Raw genomic sequence first — 17,485 nt, forward strand, 5'->3', positions numbered from 1 at the left:
CGTCTAACACACGTACCTTATTTTGAATGTTGGTGACGGTGTAGACGGGGTGAAGAGATGGTTTTGAGGAGGTCGAATTTTCGCCGTCAACCATTGTTAGCGTGGGGCTAGGAGGCGGCGAGGGAACGATGAGATTTGCCGTGGGCAAAACGAGGAGGCAGGAGGATCGTAAAATCAACCTGATACCATGAAAGTTTTCAATCCCTTAATTAGGGTATTGTGAATGATAGCATATATATAGTGATTTACATGATATTGTTAGCTATATTCTAGCCTAAATACAATATGAACATATAACTAAAAGATATACATGCTAAATTAGGAAGATACATATCATATAAGATATTGACTAATAGGAAATACGTAGCAACTTTCAGACAAAATTATAATCCGCCATTGAAATAGTTAAAAAGATTGAAAAATAGAAAACAAAGAGCGAAAGCTACATACTCCACTATCTCGGGTTATATTTCATACAATATTTATACGCGAAAGTCGTGATTAACACCCATAACTTTCATCAATTGTGAGATTAAGCCTCATAACTTACAAATGTAGCAATTAGGCCCCATAACTTTGAGTGAGTGAAATCGAATCCAATTTTTTGATTTCCAACCAAAATTGTACCAAAAAAATCAATTTCATCCATTTATACAATTTATCAATAAAATAATTTTTTTTATACATTTATAAATTGTATAAAATTTATCATACATTATGGGAAAAAAATAATATTTAAATGAATTACATAAAATTTATATAATTTGTAGAGAAATTTCATATGTATATATCAATTATATATAAATATATATATATATATATATATATATATATATATATATATATATCGATTGTACTAAAACTTTTAAAAATATTTTATCTAACAATTATGTTAATTAATAAAAAATATAAATACTTTTAAAATATTAAAAATTATTTAATGTACAATGATTCTAAATAAAAAATGATTTAATGATATATTTATGTTAAAATTAAAAACAGGGTTGAATTTCATTTTTTGTCAAAGTTATGGGGCCTAATTGAACCATTTATAAGTTATGGGGCTTAATCTCACAATTGCTCAAAGTTATGGGGGTTAATCATCACTTTCACGAATATTTATATTCCCATTTCCCCCTCGGAGGGCAATAATAAATCCCAATCCCTACAGTAAATTTTGACGTTTGAAAATTGAAACTGAAAATTTTGTTTCGCATGGAAGATATAACAATAAAATATCTAGGTACTCCTTCCGTCTCATTCAATAATTTACACTTACTTTATTTTTCCTCACAAAATATAACAAATGTAAACTATTCTATGGGAAAGAGGAAAAGTAACAATTAACAAACAGGGAGTAACATTCTGCATTCCAATATTTCTTTCCATATCATATGAATTGTTAACTAATACGGACTACGGAGAGTTACAATTAGCCGTCACATTACCTACACCATTACTATTAACCAACATTAGTCCTAGCTAACCCATTACACCGACTAATACTCCTTAAGACACTGCAAAACCAAACCCATTATAGAATAATAATACTAGCATCAGATGTACGCGCGCGGCCTTACCCTGAGTCGACTAAATATCATATGAGTTGGAACGCACATAGAACCCAGGAGAAGAATAGTTGGTCTTTCCAGAAAAGAAGAAACCATTCCAAATTTCAGTAAAAACCCGGATAATAATACCATGAAGAGAAGGTGAATTAAGCTGTAAAAAGCAGTTTAGCAGCTCCTTTAGGTCATCCTTGGAATAAATTTCATTTTCCACTATCATTTGAAGCATGGACTGCCTGAAATCCAAATACGGGTCATTGGACTCCTTCTCGACTGCAACTGATTTGGGCCTGACCCCTCCGACCCCGTCTACCTTGGACGGTTGTGATGACGTGGATGATGACGACGTGGTGGTGTCAATGTTAGGAGAAAAGGTGGAGTTTGTTTGGTAAGTACTAGATTCATAGGAATTTCCACTTTTGTCCCTAGTAGGATAGTAAGACAAGTTTTGATGTTTTTGGTATTTAGGGGTAGTTTTGGACTTTGCTTTAGGGCTAAAGATGGAAGCAAGTTTTGGCCTTCTACAACTACCACAACCTAGGTTAACTGCTACGGTGTTGAGGATAAGTTTTTTTCGGCTGATAGTAGACATTTTAGAGATTAAGAGAAAAGAAAGTATGCAGTAGAGTAGTAGCTATGGATTTTCAGAAACACAAAAGGATGACCGGTAGAAAACACCTGCTGGTTTGTAGTGACTTTGTACTCATTAAACAAAGTGGAGGTTTAGTAATTGAGTTTGACTTTTGAGTAGTACTCCGTACATAAGAAACTCATAAAGGTGTTAACAATGTAGACCTGTCAAAACCAAATCTGACCCGTTTTTTTAGGGCTGGTTTTTTTTACCCGTCACCTGTTTGACCCTAATTCAAAATAACATGTTATTTTAGGATTGAAATCCGACCTAAACGAATCGACCCGTTGGATCAAACGTAAATCAAGAATTTTATTAAAATATTAATACTTACATATTATATTTGAAAAAATAGTTAAAAATCATTATTTTTATTACTTAAAATTACAAACACAACTAAAAAGTCAATTTTATATAACTTTTATAATATTTAATAATAAAATAATTATTAGAAAAACTTTGGTTTAATAAATATGTCAATATAATTACTGTAAACGTTGAATATGATTAAAATATTACTTTTAAATATGTTTTACACTTTCAAAAAATATATTTTTAATTAAAAAATCGTTTAAAATACGTTAGACATTATTTCTTAACCCATGTTCGTACCCTAACCCGACTCCTGACCTGTATGACCCGACCCGTATTCGACCTAACTCGTATCACTCGACCCGGGACCCGACCCGCCCGACCCGTATGACAGATCTATGTCACATGGTACAAACTGTATACATTTTATTTTTACAAGGGTAAGATTATTATTGGTAGTCTTGAAAGAAGATTTTGGTAAGTCTTGAGACAAGATTCACTCAAGATTATCAATAATCTACCATAGTCTTAATAAAGTTTTTAAATTGAATCTTGGAAATCTAATACTCAACTTAAGACTTTGGGTGAGTCTTGACCCCGCTATGAAGGAAAATTATCCAATGAGTGGATCGTGTGTCATTTCTTTTGTAAAAAAAGAAAAAGAAAAAGTGAAGTGAAAAAGTAGAAAATTAGAGTATGAGGTAAGTCTGACGGCTAATGTATAAAGTCTGATGTAGATCTAAGACGAGTTTGAACATTAAAAAAATAATAAAAGTTAGTTGAAAGCTGATGTGGTAGAGTCTTAAGACTTGGGAGAGTCCTAGACCTGGCAAAAGCAACCCGACCCGATTGACCCGACCCGAAAAAGATGACCCGAGACCTGAAGTGACCCGAACTACATCACCCGAATGTGACCCGAAAACCCGAATTGACCCGACCCGACCCGAACATGACCCGAGCTTTCTTAACCCGTACTGGCCCGACCCGAAAATGACCCGATCCGAAACCACTAAACCCGAAAATGACGCGACAAAATATAACTCTAATTGAACCGAAAAGATTTGAAATAACTATTTCTCTATTATTTATTGACCCAAAAATGACCCGACCCAAAACAACCCGACCCGCTTGACCTGAAACAGACCCGACAACAAACCCGAAATAGACCCGAAACCCGAAGAGACCCGCCCTGACCCGAATTAACCCGAACCCAACGAGAGACCCGAATTGACCCGACCCGAACCCGACCCGTTGACCCGTTTTGCCAGGTCTAGAGAGTCCTACTGATAATCTTAGTCTAGGTAAGAAAATTAGATTGATTTTTAAGGTAGGATCAACTTATTGTTAGGTTCATATACCTATTATTAGACTCCTCTAATAGTGAACTAATTAACTTGTTAATTATTTGTTCTTTAGATCTAGTGCATGCATAACAATATGAAAGATTTATAAGAAAAACAATGTCCCTTGCATTGATGGTTGGTTCGAAAATATGGGCAGAAGTAAGGTCACCTTCCTTCACTTGTTCTTGAGCTAAATATGATGGATGATCCTCCTAAGACTCCAAGTATAGAAGACACTCCAATAAGTTGCACCCAAGATTAATCCCAAAAATTCCTACTAATATTAACTAGATATGTAGTAGAAATGTTCCCTTAATAATACTAATATTTCTTGTATTACTACCTCTAGTAATAGATGATGAGTATTTGTATTTTTAGAGAGTTTTTATGATTTTGCATGTGAGGAAAGTTAAGGCAAAATGAGCAAAAACTAGTAGTGCAAAATGAGCAACAAGTGCTCATATAAAGAGCACCAAAAACCGGTGGCTCCATGCCAAAAGGGGAATCTTTCCAATTTGTTTTTACTTATTTGTTTATCATGGGTAGAGTGTAGGAAACATGTTTGTAAGATGTGTCATAGAAGTGTCTCAATCACACTATATTCAACAAATGAACAAGACAAAAAAAAGCATCTATTGATCCCTTCATATGACCGAAATATTGGACCCATTTTGGTCCATTTTTGCCTTTTGTCATTTGTCCCACAAATGCTTTTAAGTCATATGTTTAACAATCTTACATAATTAATTATTAATATAATCATTTAACACTTAAATATTACAATTAATAATATAATATACACTCCACTTTTTGAGTAGTATACTACTATTATATCAACATATAATGGGTCCCATAATTATTAGTTAGTTAAAATTACAACTTCTTGTAACTTTAAATAACTAATTACCTCTACCTCAAAACTTATATAATACCTCAACTAATTTAGTAATTTAACACTTAATTACTAAATTTAATCTTATTTAATCACATTACAATAAGACGCAAAATTGCACTCCCATAATTAAGGAATTAATTAATCTGTATCGCATACAATTAATTAAATATCTATTTGGGCCTCATCCTATAGATGTGACCTAAAGGGATCAACTGACCACCACCGTCACACGACAGTAATGTCAAACTCTAGTTAGCCAATCATTACCGATTAATGACGGTCATTCTACTATATAAAGAATCATCCCTCACGTATTCTTAGTATGAGATTTAATAATGATATTTAAATCATGTGATCGCACTATTGTTGAGGACACATTTCCCAACAATCTCCCACTTGTCCTCGACAAGTGTGCGTCACCAATTCTCTTGTCCTGTTACAATCTCCCACTGAATGCAAGGTGTCTTGCAGGTCGTACTTACACTTGATCATATCTTGAGTGGTTTTTTCGATCGGGAGATTAACTGACTGACCGGAATTATCTATCATAGATACCTTCCGGGCGTGGCCACGCATTTCCAGTTAACTACTCCTCGAGTGGCCTTGAGATTTCAAACAACCCTGACAAGGGGTGGACAATTCCTATCGCCCTATTCCCTTCGTTCAGCCACAGTCCATCATAACCCAAAATATACCCAGTTTGACCTCATTTACGAAATCGTAGAGTATAAATCAAAGCTAATCAGAAGTTGTGCCAACTTGGGCGAATAGTCTCTAGTCAAAAGAATTGACTCATAAGAATATTATAATAGCTCTTGCTGTTGGAATATGTGTCCTCCGACAATAATGCGATCACAACTGTTGATCATGACGATCACATGTTTAAGTCTCATTTTAAAGAATACAATTGGGAGTGGTAAACATAATCATTTATTCCTAAACCTAGCCATGCAACCCTACTTAATTTTGTGAAGATAACCTTGTGCATGCATTGGCCCCTTCCTTCCCCTTCTACCCGGTTTTTCAAGAGGAGAAAACCATGGGTTTTTCTCCTTATTTTACCATATACACTACCAATAGTTAGTGGGTCCATTATTCATTTTTCATCATCTAAAAATAAGAGTTTTAGTGAGATAAAATCTTCCTCCTCCTCCTCCCTCTCTCTTAACCGAAATTATTGAGAGATCAAATAATATTTTGGGTCAATTTTTATACAAAATTAATATTGTTCTAGTAATAATAATATTAATTTTATTAAATTGTTACTTTGGGTATAAAACCTTGGGAGGGATTCTCTACTTGAATCCTTGTTCATCCACTTAAGGAAGCTCGAGAACAAGTGAGTAGGAGAACTCACTTGTGCCCATATAAATCGAAATTTTCAATGTGAGATGATGATTTCTTCTTTAATTATTTTATTGTTTGCATGCACAAGATCATCTTTTAATTTTATGAATAAATTAAAATCATCACATATATGAATATGTCAAGTAATAAGATATAGATTTCTAACAAGCGGTATCAAGAGCCATGGTTGTTTGCATGCAAATCGGTTATAGTTTTTCCGAGTTATACGATTAACATATAAAACTTGTAAATTTGTGTTATTATGATATATCACGAAATAAATTTATGCATGTTAAAGTTTCTGGCCTAAAATTTATTTAGGATATTTTGGTTAATTTATGGATTATTATTGTTCATCTTATATAATAATGGCATTAAAAATATGATTTTATGATTAAAATGTCATTTTCGGACTAAAATTAGCTAAACTTCGAATTTTCCAGTGATATTTGTATATGTTATCACATGTTTTATTTTTAGATGACCTGTAAATTTTCAGAATTTTTGGAGTTTTTATGCTCGAAATATGGATTTTTCATGATAAAAATCGAATTTAGATGAAAAATAGGTTAATATGAGATAAATTTCGAATCTGGTCATAGAAATTTAGTATGTTGTCACATGCAGTTTTACAAGATGTTTGTAAAATAATAGGCTATATTTAAGTCTTTATGCATGATTTATGAATTTTTGATGAAAAATAGCATAAATAGTGACTTAATTAGTGAATAATTGCTAAAACATACTCCATGACTAAGGAAAAACGTCACATGTTGCATTTTATTATCTTTTTCAGATCTAAAATTAAATAGTTGATGAATATAATTTTTCTCATGTTTTTATGATTATAATTGATAAATCCGATAAACCGCAACATTGTTTTTCCGATAAATTTTCAAAATTTTAACCTACGTTTTTTGAACATTATGAGTGTCATGGTATTTTTCCATAATGTTCATAAGTTTAAATTTTGAATTTTGAATTTATTTGAAATTTTTGTGATTTATTTGAAGTGTATTGCATTTTATTGTAATTTTGGGTCCATTAATGAACAAATTTTAAGAAATATGAGTTAATTATGGTCAAATAGTTAGTGGAGACTAATTTTGAGTCCTAAGTTGGTTAGGGTAATTAACTTGTGCATAAATATGAATTTATGTAATTATTGTGATTATAAAACGTTAAATCACGCAAATCCGTAAAAACCGTTTAATATACGATATTGGATCCTTAAAGGCGATTTAGCATAAAATTGGGCATGTTCATACATATTATAATGCTGCATTTTATTTATGATTGTCATAATTTTATTTTATGTAATTTTTGAATTATGTAATTTTACTTAGTATGGCCTTAGTTTTTTTAATTGGTATTACCCGAAATGTATGGGAATATCGATTCGGTTGTAATTTATTGTGATCTCGTATCACCGTTTTGTAATTTAATAGATTTATTTTATTTTAATTACAAATGTATAATAGGAAATTATGTAATTTGTTATGTAATTTATTTATTCCGGAGTTCCTTGAAGACGGTGTCACTCAAAAAGGCAATACATAAAGACGGTGTTACCTCGAAATGCGTGCCATAACCAAAGTTCTACGGACCAATGAAGTTGGTTTCCGAATATGTAATAGTTAATTAGATTTTCTATTCTAGGAAGGCCATACTAGGATTTATTTTTTGTTTTGCATTTTATTTATATGTTGCATGCATCGCTAAATCGCCATAACTAAAACATGCATTGTCATTTTAATCGAGTTTATCGACCGTGTCAATTAGAATTATCGTAGTTCACCGCTTTAGTTTACTAAAAAGTGATAGATAATAAATTGACATGACCTCTCGCTAAAATAAACAATTGAGACATAGCCTTACCAAAAGTAGAAACCATGAAAACCTATTTCGCGAGGGAGTGCACTCGGCCATCCCGGGGTACAAACCTTGTTACGTAGGGGAAGTGGGTGATAAATGTCTATCCACCGAATTCGTGTTGATGAGGGTTTCATCGGCCATCCCGTGCCCAAGTTAATGTGAATTTGGATCATGGACACATTTATTTGGATTGACCTCAACGGAAGTATTCGTGACCGTAGTCGCATGTGTTCCGGGCTATAGATAAACATTAGAGTAATTTTATCGACCAAGAGTTCTAAAAGTAGAATCGATTAAAAGGTTAATCTACCGAGTTATATTAATAAGGGTTTCATCGGCTATCCCGTGCCTAAGTTGATATGAATTTGGGTCTTGGAATCATTTATCTAAGTTGGGTAGAGGTCACTAGATAAATGCATTGAAACTTATTTAAACTTATTTTTACGAGTATTATTAATTTGAAAACGACATGTGTTTTATTCCTTCTATATTTTGTTTTGTAGACCGCTCTTATTTCTCATAACAAATGGCAAATCCAAACACCAACGCCACGCCTCTCACTAATACTTCATGGCTCCGATCCTTCATGGATCGATGTAAACTTGAAAAGAATGGGTCAAATTTCTCCGATTGGGATGCCCACCTCAAATTAGCCGCCCAAGGTGACGACAAGCTTCGTTACCACACCGAGGTCTCTCCACCCGAACCTAATACTAGATCGACCGCCGCCACTAGGGAAGCATATGAGGCTTACCATAAGGAGTCCGCCGCAATGAAAACTGTGTTGATCTTTGCGATGGAGGCGGATCTCCAAAGGAGAGCCTTTAAAATGGGCACCGCTAATGAAATCTCCTCCAAGCTTGTGACAATGTTTTCACAAACTCCGCGGATCGTCCAATATGAGGCGGCCGCGGCATTCTTTGATCTCGACTTCAAAGAGGGCCAAAAGGTTAGCCCTCATGTGCTCAAATTAATGGAGCTAGTCGAGACTTTGAAGATTCAAAAAGTTGAAATCCCCAAAGAACTCATTGTAGATAGGATTCTACACTCCTTATCTAAAGTCAAAGGATATGTTCAATTCCGGGTGAATTTTAACATGCAAGACAAGGAGGTGTCTCTTGAAGAATTGCACTAGTTACTTGTGCAAGCCGAAAGAGACATGGGGTTAAATGTTAACCCACCTAAGGATGTGCTTAACATAAGCACCAAAAGCAAGGGGAAGTTCAAAAGGAATGGGAAGAAGAGTAAGAAGCAAGCTCCCACTTTCACCAAAGCTAAGTCTTATGAAGCTAGCACTTCCAAAATCAAGAAGGGTCCTCTTTAAAAATGCCATTATTGCAATGGTGTTGGACATTGGAAAAGAAATTGTTCCAAATACCTTGGTGACATTAAGGCTGGAAAGATCACTCCAGTAGGTAAATGACTATCCTTTCTTTTATGTTTCTAATTCAACTATGATATTGTGATACAAAGTTGTGATAATGTATCCCTTTTTTTTATTGTAAATAGGGCCTCCACCAAGCAAAGACAAGGGAAAAGAAAAGCAAGCTTGAGAAACCATCAAGAAGCTAGGAATAGCTTTCATGAAGCTTCGCTTTTTATTGTCTTATTTTAATTATGTTTCGGATTATAGAACCTTTTGATTTCCGTGTTCGACATGGAAATGTATTTTGGATAATGGTTGTATTTTGGATAATGGTGGCTTGGTTTGCAACCCAAGTCACTCGTTTTATCGTTTTTATCCTTGTTCTAAAATTCGTCTTTATCCGCTTGCTCATAGAAACATATGATCATTCACTTAAAGTGATCTAATAGACAACTATAATGATGGGATTCATTATATGTCCACAAGCTTAAGGCTTGTGTATGATCATTTATAAAGTGATATTGAGTTAATGAACTCTCTTAAGGGAATGTTAATCACCAAGTACACTTACAAAAATCTAAAACAATTAGTCAACCTATGAGATAGTCCTCCTTATACTTCAAAAAATAATTATTTGTGTCTCATATGCTATCTTTGAATCTCTAGTGTATTCATGTTGGGGCTGGTGTCCTTTACAGTTAGTGCAAGGACTTATAAATCTCTAAAAGGATCAAAGGGTATACTTTTGTATCATAATCAGTTGGTCCACGTTTATCAATAACGGTTGGCTTGCTAGATAAGTTTGACGTTATTGTCATACAGATGGCGGTGATCAACTGGTCCCTAAAAGTCACACCTATAGGCTACGTTTGAGAGATGTGACGGTATGAAAATACAGTCATGTAGATGCCAAATTTGACTAACCAGTTAGTCTGAGTTATTTAACTATTAATTAGTCAAAAATGTGATGTTGAGATATTTTATTTAATACGGATTAAATAATAATGGCTAAAGCGAATTAAGCAGTTAATTCGTAAAATTGAATGTAAACGATTTATATTTGATTAATGTATATTGAATAAATATAATTATACAATATCGTCTTTGTCGGACATGTATTAATGTTTCAACTAATCCGTATTATTAGTTGATGCTTTAATAACCGATAACCGATGACGATTTATGATAAAACCGTGTCATATACATTTAGCGCATTTCGGGTCGTACCATGAGTTAAAAATAAGAGAAAGTGGAAAGCCCACTCTCCCCATCTAAAGCTCACGGCCGAACCATACAAAGAGGGAGTCTCTCCTCTTTTGTAACCTAATTGTCATTTGCAAAAATACATTAGGGTTTTGAGAAAATTGCCTCTCAAAATTCGGATCTCTCATCCAACAAAACCTCACAAAACAATCCTCCCAATATTGCAAGGCAATTAGAGGATTCAATTCTAGCACAAGGGCATTTCTCGGACAATCTTGGGTGCAACAATTAGGAGGAGATCTACTTTGATCTCTCATTGCCGAATTGCACTAGGACCGGAGGTTATTGCTTAATCTTTATCGTTTCATTATGTTTTTCGTTTATGACTATTAATCACGTATAAAATTTGCGTTATAATCCTTCAATTTATGGGTTTTATACGGATATTACCCTTCAAGTGGTATCAGAGCGAGGCCACGTAAATTTTTTCTATGTGATTTTCATCAAACGGATTTTGAATCGGTAAATTTTTGATTAAAATCCTCACGGCACAAATTTTTTTTTCTCGGCAATTTTTTTTTAATTGCTGCGTTTTTTGTTGTTTTGTGCCTTGGGATCCGTGTCTTGTATACACGGTGATGGTTGTCTTTTGTTTTGTTTTCATTTTGATCTTTGCATATTGTTTTGTAATCGATATTCATCGCAATATGTTAAAGATCTATCAAAATGATTGCATAAAATTTCGTGTGGCACAAATTTTTGTCTCGAAAAATTTTTGAAAACCGTGTGGCCTTATATCACGGCCTGTTTTCTGTTTTTGCATTGATTTGCGTGCCACACATTTTGTTAGATCGTTCGATCTCTTGTTTTCAATCTTTCTTCACATGTTGTAATTTTAACCGATAATTATTGCAATATGTTGAAGATGTTACAATTGTAGTTTGATTTCTATACGGATTAGATTAAAATTGCAATTGTGTTTTATCAAACCGTTTTGTTTTGATCTTTTGTTGCTCACGATTTTGAGCCGTATAAATTTTTTTTTCGCTTTTTGATGCTCTCGGCTTTACAGCATTTAAAAAAAAAAAAAATTTTCGTGGGTACTGTTCACGCCCAACAGTAAAAGAAAAAAAAAAAAATTTTCTGTTTTTTTTTTTTCCGGCCCTTTTGTTGCATAAAACGAATTTATGCTCTCGCTTGATAGTGAAACGGTTCACCCACGTAAAATTAAGTTACTTTAAAACGATTTATAGTAACGGATTATCTCGGATTAAAATTAACTTGACTAAAGCGGTTTTGTCATATAATTTTAATTATCTTTGGTGGTTTGGATAAATTTAACATAATTACGGAATTATGTCACGAATAAATTTAATTTAGTTGATGCATTTTAATTATCGTTATTTTGATTTTTGAATGCTTTTGATTACGTATTTATTTATTTATTTTTGCAATCGGTTGTAACTTAGTGTGGCCTTAGTAGAACGTGTTACCGTAATGATGGAACACGGTCTTGGTTGTATTTTGAGATCTCGTATCTCCCTTTATTTCTTTTAATTACAGTTTTTTATTTAGAATGTAAATAGGTTTATATTTTGTAAATTTTAATTGTAATTTTGAGAAGACTAAAGAAGGACACCGGATGCTCACTCCCGCTACATGGACAAAGATGGAACATCAAGACAAGCTTTTCGGGTCCAACGGTGGATTCCAAAGTTGTATTATGTTCTTTTTACTAGGATAGGTCACACTAGGAATTTTTATTTACGTATTGCATTCATTTATTTATTTTATCGCAACGATAGTATGCATCATTTTCCGCCTAAAAACCAAACCACCTAATAATTGCATGAAAACTGACACATATAGAGGTCTCGAGTTAGTTTTCTTTGACATTCTCATGTCACACGATTTAAGCCATCATCTAAATTAATTCATTCACGCAGTTGCTAGTTATTCGTTCACTTAAAATGAATTGAAATTTAGTTGATGGGATCTTCCTCGTATAATCAAAAATTGAGAACGGTCTTTATAGGTCAAACTCCAATAAATCCCTTCTTCGTCGGTAGGCATAATATGACCCCTTCTACGTCGGGTAAGTTGGAACCGATTGACTTATTTTATCTCAACACTATGGTCACTCGTGCGATCCCTGTGATTATGGTGGACTATAGATAGGATTTCAGAAATCTATCGACCAAGAGTTTTTACGGAAGAACTAGCTAAACAGTTGGCTTATCAATTTACGGAAATTGAGTCTTGGGATCACTTGTATTATTCTTGAGGGAGATCAATTATACAAGTGCAATGAGTCTACACGATTAAAATGAATTTTAAATAGACTTAAATCACCTCGATGAGTTGCTTATTTCGTTTATGTTTCTTTCTTTTTCAGTGTAGATCACGTTCACATAAACTGCTAATAACAATATGGCTGGTCACTTGAACGACCCAATGCCAAGTGCCACATTGGACCGTGAGTCATGGCTTCGGATCTTCATAAATCGGATGAATCGATCAACTCGATCAAGAATGATGGATCAAACTTCGCGGATCGGGAGGCAAAGATTACGGAATCTTGCCGCCGACGGAAGCTCGGATTTCTGCTTGAGCCCATGCCGTCAAACCCAGGCGCCACGGCTGGAATTAACGAGATCGACAAGTATAACGATTTCGCCTTGGAAGCGGGTGTGATTAAAAACGTACTCATTTTTGCAATGGAACCCAATTTGCAGAAACGCTTCATAGCCCAAGGTGCAAACAAGATTTTCACCACGCTCACCAAGGAATTCTCGAAAGCACCGAGAATCGTGACCTATGAGCATACCACTCGCTTCTTTGATGCGAGACTCCAGAAGGGCCAACCGGTTAGCCCACACATTCTCAGCATGATTGAGAATGTCGAGAAGCTGGAGACCTTTGATTGTAAGATCAGCGAGAACATTGTTATTGACCGCATGCTTCACTCACTCCACGATGGTTTTTCGCAATTTAGAGCGAATTACTATATGAATGATTTGAAGAAAAGTCCTCATGAATTGCACTCCCTTCTCGTACAGACCGAGAAGGACATGAAGTTCAGTGGGAGCATGAAACAAGATGTTCTCGTTGTGTCAAACAAGGGCAAGGGTAAGGGCAAAGTTCAGCTAGGCCTAGCAGTAGGCAAACCGAAGTTCAAGAAGTCGGGTTCAGGTAAGAGTGGGCCTGGTGAGTCGAGCACCTCATCAGGCGCGACAAAGAGCAAGACCGAAAACATGGAATGCCATCACCGCCACAAGATCGGGCATTGGAGGCGTACATGTCCTGTTTATCATGAGGACATAAAAGCGGGTCGCGTTAAACCTGTTGGTATATCTTCTCTCTCTTCTACTTTTATTCATATGATTGAGATTAACCACGCAAGTTACGGAACTTGGGTACTAGATACTGGTTGTGGTTCTCATCTGTGTAATCATGTGCGGGGGCTCGAAACATCGAACCCCTCGTAAAGGGTGAGGTGGACTGCGTGTCGGGAATGGAGCACGAGTGGCTGCCGTCTCAAGGGGAACATACGTGATCCAGCTTCCTAGCGGATTTGAGTTATTTTTATATAAATGCTATTATGTACCCAGTCTTTCGAAAAACATTATTTCGGTTTACGCACTTGACAAACTTGGTTTTTCATTTGTAATAGAGAATAATAGTTGCATTTTCTCTTTACACAATATGATTTATGGCAAGGCAGTCTCCATGAACGGAATTTATGTTTTAGATCAGACCACCGAAATATTACACGTAATGAATAAAAAGTTAAAGGTTGGTGACAAAGATCAAACGTATCTATGGCGCTGCCGTATGGGACACATTAATGAGAAACGCGTAAAACAGCTCATTAAAAATGGAGCTATCTCGGCCTTTGATTTTCAATCATTTGGCACGTGTGAATCATGTCTCATCGGTAAGATGACTCGGATTTCCTTCAAAGGTGTTGGAATGCGCGGCTGCGACCTATTAGGACTCATACACACGGATGTATGTGGTCCTATGTCAATCACCGCACGAGAAGGCTATAGGTATTTCATCACTTTCACGGACGATTTAAGTAGATATGGCTATGTCTACTTAATGAAGCACAAAAGTGAATCCTTTGAGAAATTCAAGGAATACGAGGAATAGGTACAGAACCTATTGGGTAGAAAGATTAAAACACTGCGTTCGGATCGTGGTGGCGAGTATCTTTCTCACGAGTTTGATCAACACCTTAAAGACGGTGGGATTGCCCTACGGCCTAACTCCACCGGAACACCTCGGTGAATGGTGTGTCCGAACGGAGAAATCGAACACTACTTGATATGGTTCGATCCATGATGAGTCACACCGTGTTGCGACTCATTGTGGGGTTATGCTCTTCTGTCAGCTGCTCTAATACTTAACCGAAGTCCGTCTAAAGCTGTTGACAAGACTCCATATGAACTATGGAAGGGAACGGTCCCTAACTTGTCCTTTATACGGGTTTGGGGCTGCGAGGCTTATGTCAAGTGGAGACACGAGGATAAGCTCGGCCCGCGATCGGTCAAGACATACTTTATAGGTTATCCTAAAGGAACACTTGGTCATTACTTCTATTCGCCAACCGAACAACGTGTTTTTGTTGCGGCTAGTGCGGCATTCTTAGAGAAGGAATTTCTCGAGAATGCAAAGAGTGATAGAACCTTCGACCTGTCGGAGATTCCAGAACCAAATACCGAGCAACCATTGGAGGAACCAATTCCTTCAATCCCGGCTGCGGTGAATATTCCTGAAGAACCTAGGAGGTCGGGAAGAGTCTCTATTCCTCCAGACAGATACATTGATATGGCCGAGGAACATGACATAGATGACGTTCTACTCCTAACGAGTAGTGAACCCGCAAACTATAAAGGTGCCATGACTAGTTCCGACTCAAAGCTATGGCTTGAGGCCATGCAATCCGAGATGGACTCTATGTATGAGAACAACGTATGGGATCTTGTTGACTTACCTGCTAAGGTTCGTCCCCTTCAATGCAAATGGCTTTACAAGATAAAGCATTCTGTGGAAGGTCAACAAGATATCTATAAAGCACGACTAGTTGCTAAAGGTTTCACCCAAGTGCCAGGTTTGCACTACGATGAAATTTTGCACCCGTAGTCATGTTGCGTTCCATTCGGATTATCTTAGCGATTGCCGCTTTTCATGACTATGAAATTTGGCAAATGGATGTGAAAACCGCCTTCTTAAACGGCTTTTTGGAGGAAGAGTTGTACATGGTACAACCCGAAGGTTTCATCGATCCTTTACATCCTAAGAAAGTGTGCAAACTTAAGCGTTCCATTTATGGACTTAAGCAAGCATCTCGGAGTTGGAATCATCGCTTCGACCAAGTGATTAAAGAAAATGGATTTACTCGATCGGTCGAGGAACCATGTCTTTATATCAAGTCAAGTGGGAGCAAGATTGTCTTCCTAATATTGTATGTCGATGACATACTCCCGATTGGGAATGACATACCTCTCTTAACTTCGGTGAAAGTATGGTTGAAAAACCATTTCCGGATGAAAGATCTGGGAGAGGCACAAAGAATTGCGGGAATCCGTATCTATCGAGATAGATCACGACGGATGCTATCTCTCGATCAGAGTCTTACATAGACAAAGTCCTAGAGAGATTCAGCATGACTAACTCCAAGAAGGGGTTTCTTCCCATGGCTCGAGGGGTGCATTTGAGCAAGTCTCAGTCACCGGAGACACCGGAAGAGAAAGAGCGCATGACACGGATTCCTTATGCCTCGGCTATAGGATCAATCATGTATGCCATGATATGCACACGTCCAGACGTGGCATATGCATTGAGTATGACAAGTCGATTCCAATGACATCCAGGTGAATCACATTGGATGGCTGTCAAGAACATTCTTAAGTACCTACGGAGGACTAAAGATTGGGCATTGACTTATGGAGGTGATTAAAAGCTATGCGCAACCGGATTCTGTGAGATGCTAGCTTCCAAACGGATCGTGATGACTCGAAATCTCGATCGGATTCGTTTTTACTCTTAATGCGCGCTGCGATCATTTGGAAGAGTTCCAAACAAAAATTACAGCAGATTCTACGATCGAGTCCGAGTACTATGCGCGTGCGAAGCTACAAAGGAAGCGATATGGATGCGTCAATTCTTACATGGACTATCCGTAGTGCCTAGTTCGAATGACCAGATCACCATCTATTGCGACAATAGAGGTGCCATCTTCCAAGCTAAGGAGCCAAAGTCTAGCAACAAGTCTAGACATGTACAACGGAAAGCTCATCTAATCCGGGATTACGTGGAGCAAAAGGAAGTAGTGATAGAAAATATTGCTACAGATGATAACATAGCAGATCCTCTCACTAAACCATTACGACAAGATAAGCATGAAGGGCACGTTAATTCCATGGGAATTAAACGTGTTCCTAAGTTGTAGTACTCTTTTATGGATTAGATTCATCCTCTTTTGTACTCTATACGACATCATCGTTTTGATATTTTATAAATATTTTGTTTTTCATGTGGATTTGTACGACAAATTTTGAACACCACAAAGTGAATCGAACAAGCATTATATTTTTGGTCCTTAATTACCCACGTGAGTTGATAACTCAAGGTAATTATTTTGTGACGTTGGTTGATGGTGGGTTCAACGAGCCATAAGTCAACAGTTGGTGACCAATCACGAGAGGCGATTTATACGGATATCTCGTAGGACACAATTGTGACATCAACGTGGAGTCCTAAATGTTTTACAACATTCGGTGCCAGGTCGTGGATAGGACCTCCATGGTGATCCTAAGAGTCGATTCTTTTGACTATCGATTGTCTCTTGAGACTAAGGCGGATTTTGGGTGACTTTGGTTTCTTTCTCACGGTCATCCGTAACAGGGGGCCAAGTAGATTGTTTCGGGTCATTTCATG

General features: G+C 36.3%; 1 protein-coding gene across 1 annotated transcript; it reads right to left on the reverse strand.

Annotated features, from left to right (window-relative positions):
• Window positions 1-1,425: 1,425 nt before the first annotated feature.
• On the reverse strand, window positions 1,426-2,221 carry LOC141591144 (transcription repressor OFP6-like). Its single transcript, XM_074411553.1, has one exon. The coding sequence runs from the start codon at window positions 2,158-2,160 to the stop codon at window positions 1,591-1,593; it is 570 nt and encodes a 189-aa protein (XP_074267654.1). The 5' UTR covers window positions 2,161-2,221; the 3' UTR covers window positions 1,426-1,590.
• Between the last annotated feature and the right edge of the window lie 15,264 nt (window positions 2,222-17,485).

Source organism: Silene latifolia, chromosome 7, assembly GCF_048544455.1.
Source record: "Silene latifolia isolate original U9 population chromosome 7, ASM4854445v1, whole genome shotgun sequence".
Taxonomy (NCBI): Eukaryota; Viridiplantae; Streptophyta; class Magnoliopsida; order Caryophyllales; family Caryophyllaceae; genus Silene; species Silene latifolia.

Bases quoted from the DNA above. Each gene is read 5' to 3' on its own strand.
- LOC141591144 (XM_074411553.1), bottom strand. From the start codon at position 2,160: ATGTCTACTATCAGCCGAAAAAAACTTATCCTCAACACCGTAGCAGTT.